The sequence below is a fragment of the Acanthisitta chloris genome, unplaced genomic scaffold (assembly GCF_000695815.1).
Source record: "Acanthisitta chloris isolate BGI_N310 unplaced genomic scaffold, ASM69581v1 scaffold29166, whole genome shotgun sequence".
NCBI classification, from domain to species: domain Eukaryota; kingdom Metazoa; phylum Chordata; class Aves; order Passeriformes; family Acanthisittidae; genus Acanthisitta; species Acanthisitta chloris.
In genome coordinates, this window is record NW_008676946.1 from 6,967 (window position 1) to 10,358 (window position 3,392).

The 3,392-nt window shown below is 47.1% G+C and overlaps 1 protein-coding gene across 1 annotated transcript in view; it reads left to right on the forward strand.

Annotated features, from left to right (window-relative positions):
* ZFYVE20 (zinc finger, FYVE domain containing 20) overlaps positions 1-628 on the forward strand; it is a 6,945-nt gene extending 6,317 nt beyond the window's left edge. The window contains 1 exon segment of the mRNA XM_009076330.1: positions 1-628. This exon segment is cut by the window's left edge and continues 35 nt beyond it. Coding sequence (XP_009074578.1) covers positions 1-628 — 628 coding nt within the window.
* Positions 629-3,392: the final 2,764 nt, after the last annotated feature.

The following is a 3,392-nucleotide window of genomic DNA, read 5'->3' on the forward strand; positions in this document are numbered from 1 at the left end:
CTTGGCAGCTCGTGCACTGGATTTGGATGTTACTCACATCAAAGGGGACACAAGTTTTGAAACTCCTGCTGTTGAGCAGCTGCCAGCTAAAGAGCACTCGACCTGCACCCCCAAAGCTGACAGGGAGCAAGAGCAGCCAGCCTGCCTCAACCCCTTTGAAGATGAAGCAGACACCACTGAGGCAGAGGAAGATCCTGCTAACCCGTTTGCCAAAGACACCTCTCCAATGGTTTCTGTCTCTAACACAGCTCTGCAAGGTGATAAAAAAGAATATAATCCATTTGAAAGTGAGGAGGAGGATGAGCAGAGTAATGGAGCACCTGGCAGTGCTTCAAACCCTTTCGAAGAGGATGAAAATCCAGTCCAAAAGCCTGAGAAGAGCTGGAATTCAGGGAATCCATTTGAGGAGGGATCTTCCACCAATCCCTTTGAAGTGGAGGATGGCGATGAGATCTCTGGAGAGGAGACTATAGAGGAAGAGCTGCTACTTCAGCAGATAGATAATATCAAAGCTTACATATTCGATGCTAAACACAGTGGACGACTGGATGAGGTGGAGGTCCTGACAGAGAACTTGAAGGAACTGAAGCACACGTTAGCAAAGCAGAAGGAGAAATCCAACTGCTGAAGCACCAACAGGGCTGTGTCATAATTCAGTCTGCTGTTCAGTATGGGAGGGTAAAGCATATCCTTACAGCCAGGAGTACAGACCATGAGAGGGAATTGGGAGGATCCTGACTGCAATGCACTTTGGTTCAGGCATGGCCACTGCTGTGCAGTTTGAGGGAGGCATTGCTGGGGAATGCTGCTGCTCTGGAGAGCTCAGACTAGGATACTTTGAAGTCACTTGCTACAGCACTTTTAATGCTAACTGGTCTTACTGAATGCTAATTTTGGTCAAAGGGGTTAAGTGCTAATCGGGAAGGATGATTTGGAAGTGGCTGGAATGTTGGTTTGCCCTCTCCCCCCTGTCTGTGGTAGCATTGGCCTTTCAAGTGCAGCTTTGATTAAGGAGAGAGGAAGACTTTTCCTCTGCCGATGGCCCAGGGGAGCTGAGTTGCCAGTGGTGGTGTGGGGAAGGGCTGTGGAAAAGCTGCTGGGATTCTCTGAGGTGCCAAACGTCCAGGCTGACAGATTGAGTCTGTGCAGTGCTAATAAACACAAAAAAGGGATGTTAAGATTGAAAAGGACTTTCTAACTGATCTTAATATGAGTAACTTTTTAATGTATGTATAAAGATTCCCAGGTAAAATCTGGATGCTTTCTTCACGAGTAGTTTCCCATTTGCTCTGAGCACAAACAGCAGTGTCAGAGCACTGTGAGGGCTCCAGAGTGGAGGGAGCAAGTGTCTGCTCACTTCCAGGGACAGGAGCATCAGGCCAGCAGCACTTCACACTACAGTGCAGAGGGTGACCCTGCAATTCCTAACTACATTATGGAGTCTACACATTCTTTAAATGCTCTGGGTGACAAAACGATCATGTCTGTCCTATTTGTGAGACTGGAACACTGTTGGGTTTTTTTGTAGCGTTCAAGGAACACAAAGTCTTGTTTATTGTGGAGAGCTGAGGTGCCACCAAACTGGAATTCTGTGCAAGCTGGGAGACAAAGCCTGTGGCTGCAGTAGTGCCAGTGGCACTGCTCTTTCACCTTAGATTCCCCTTCGGGGAGGACCAGGCATGTCTGTCTTAAGGAGCTACAGCTGAAGTCCTCTAGTGATGCTGTGGCCTGGGGGATGCCCAGGGGACAACCAGCACCTGTGACTGTGATGCAGGAGGGCTGGGCTGGGCCCCTGAGGAAATGCAGGGTCACATCAGCTTCTGCCTGTGATGGAGCCTGAGCTGCTCTGATTTTTATCTTTGGAAGGCACAGGTCCACCACCAGGAATGGGTGTTTGCAGGGGTGGTGGGGAGGAGTTAGTCTAGGGGGTTTGTTTGCTTATTCAAAGCTGGAGGAGGTAAAATCAGGCAGATCACACTGGTAGCACTAGTAGTAGTAGTAGTGAGTTTACGCAGCGGTGGGAGGTTCTGTGGAATGGGACGTGTCTTGTCTCTGACATTAGCATAGCTGTCACTCCAGCACTGCCTGAGATTTTAGAGACCCAAATAATTCTGCTACCTAAAGAGCAGGAACTCTTAGTTTTATTTTGCCGTAAGTAAGTGGAGGGAGGGACTTGTGGAACTGTTTTTAAAAAGCCCAAACCACCTCTATCCTCAATAGCACTAGGAAGTGATGGAAATAACAGAGCAGCTGATGTTCTCTGCAGCACAGCCTGAATCTGGAGCTGAGAGGTGTGTGGAACACATTGGCTTAAGACCATGAAGTTTTTATACTGATGTTTTATTCGAGCTGGTTGAGTCCATAAGTGCTGTTTTGCTCCAAGTGAAAGAAAGAACATAGAATTCTGAAAGGTCTTACAAGAACAGAGCATGTGTGCTGTGGCACACGAAGGCAGCAAGAACTTGATAGCTGAACACAATCCCTGGAATTGTTTACCAGAAATAATCTAAGGCAGTTATCTAGGACAGACTTGTCTGCTAGGCAGGATTGCTCCCTGCACTCTAACCTCACGCTTTTTTTGGCATCAAGATGAAAAAATGTTTCAGTGGCTGCAGCTTTCACATTGAAAAGTGTTTTTTCCTTGTTGCAACTATCCTGCCTTGTTTGTATTTTCAGTCTAGTACACTAATAACTGTTCTCATGGTACCTGTAATATTTTTACAAGCAGGTAACAGACTAGCAATACCTCATCACTTTTGTCAGTGTTAAATGTGATAGAGTAGACAGATTATACTGAAGTCATCTCCAAAGTGAAGACCTTTGCTGGCACTGGGACTGCTGTGAGGCTCACAGGGCACAAGGCAATGAAGACATCGTAAGCATAGAGCTCAGTAACTAACTAGCATTGACTTTTGTTACAACTGCATGCACTACTCTGTATGGGAACTTTGTAAAGAGAGCTGAAATAAAACAACGTGTTTATTTTGTGCGGTGCTTGGCCCTGACCAGTGGTACAGGACACGTTTGTGCTCGACCCTGAGCTCAGAAATGCTGAAATACAGTTGTGCAGTGACCTGCCCAGGTAAGGCTGGCAAAGGTCTGTGCCAGAGCACAACGTGTCGTGCTTGTGTCTCTCACAGGTACCCTGTGAGTGTCTGGGGAGGCAGAGCTGTGGCCATGGGGGAGGGATTTTTGGCCACAAAAATCACATTTTGGGAGCAGTGTTGGAGGAGTGCTGGTTTGGACCACAATTGCTAAATTGAGACACAGGTCTCCTTTGCATGGCTTTTTAAGACTGTTTAGGCAATTGTCTGAAGAGGAGCCTTAATTCTGAAGGGCAACAGAGAGAATGGTAACACCTGTCTGTCCAATCCCAGCTTAGCTGTTCTTTC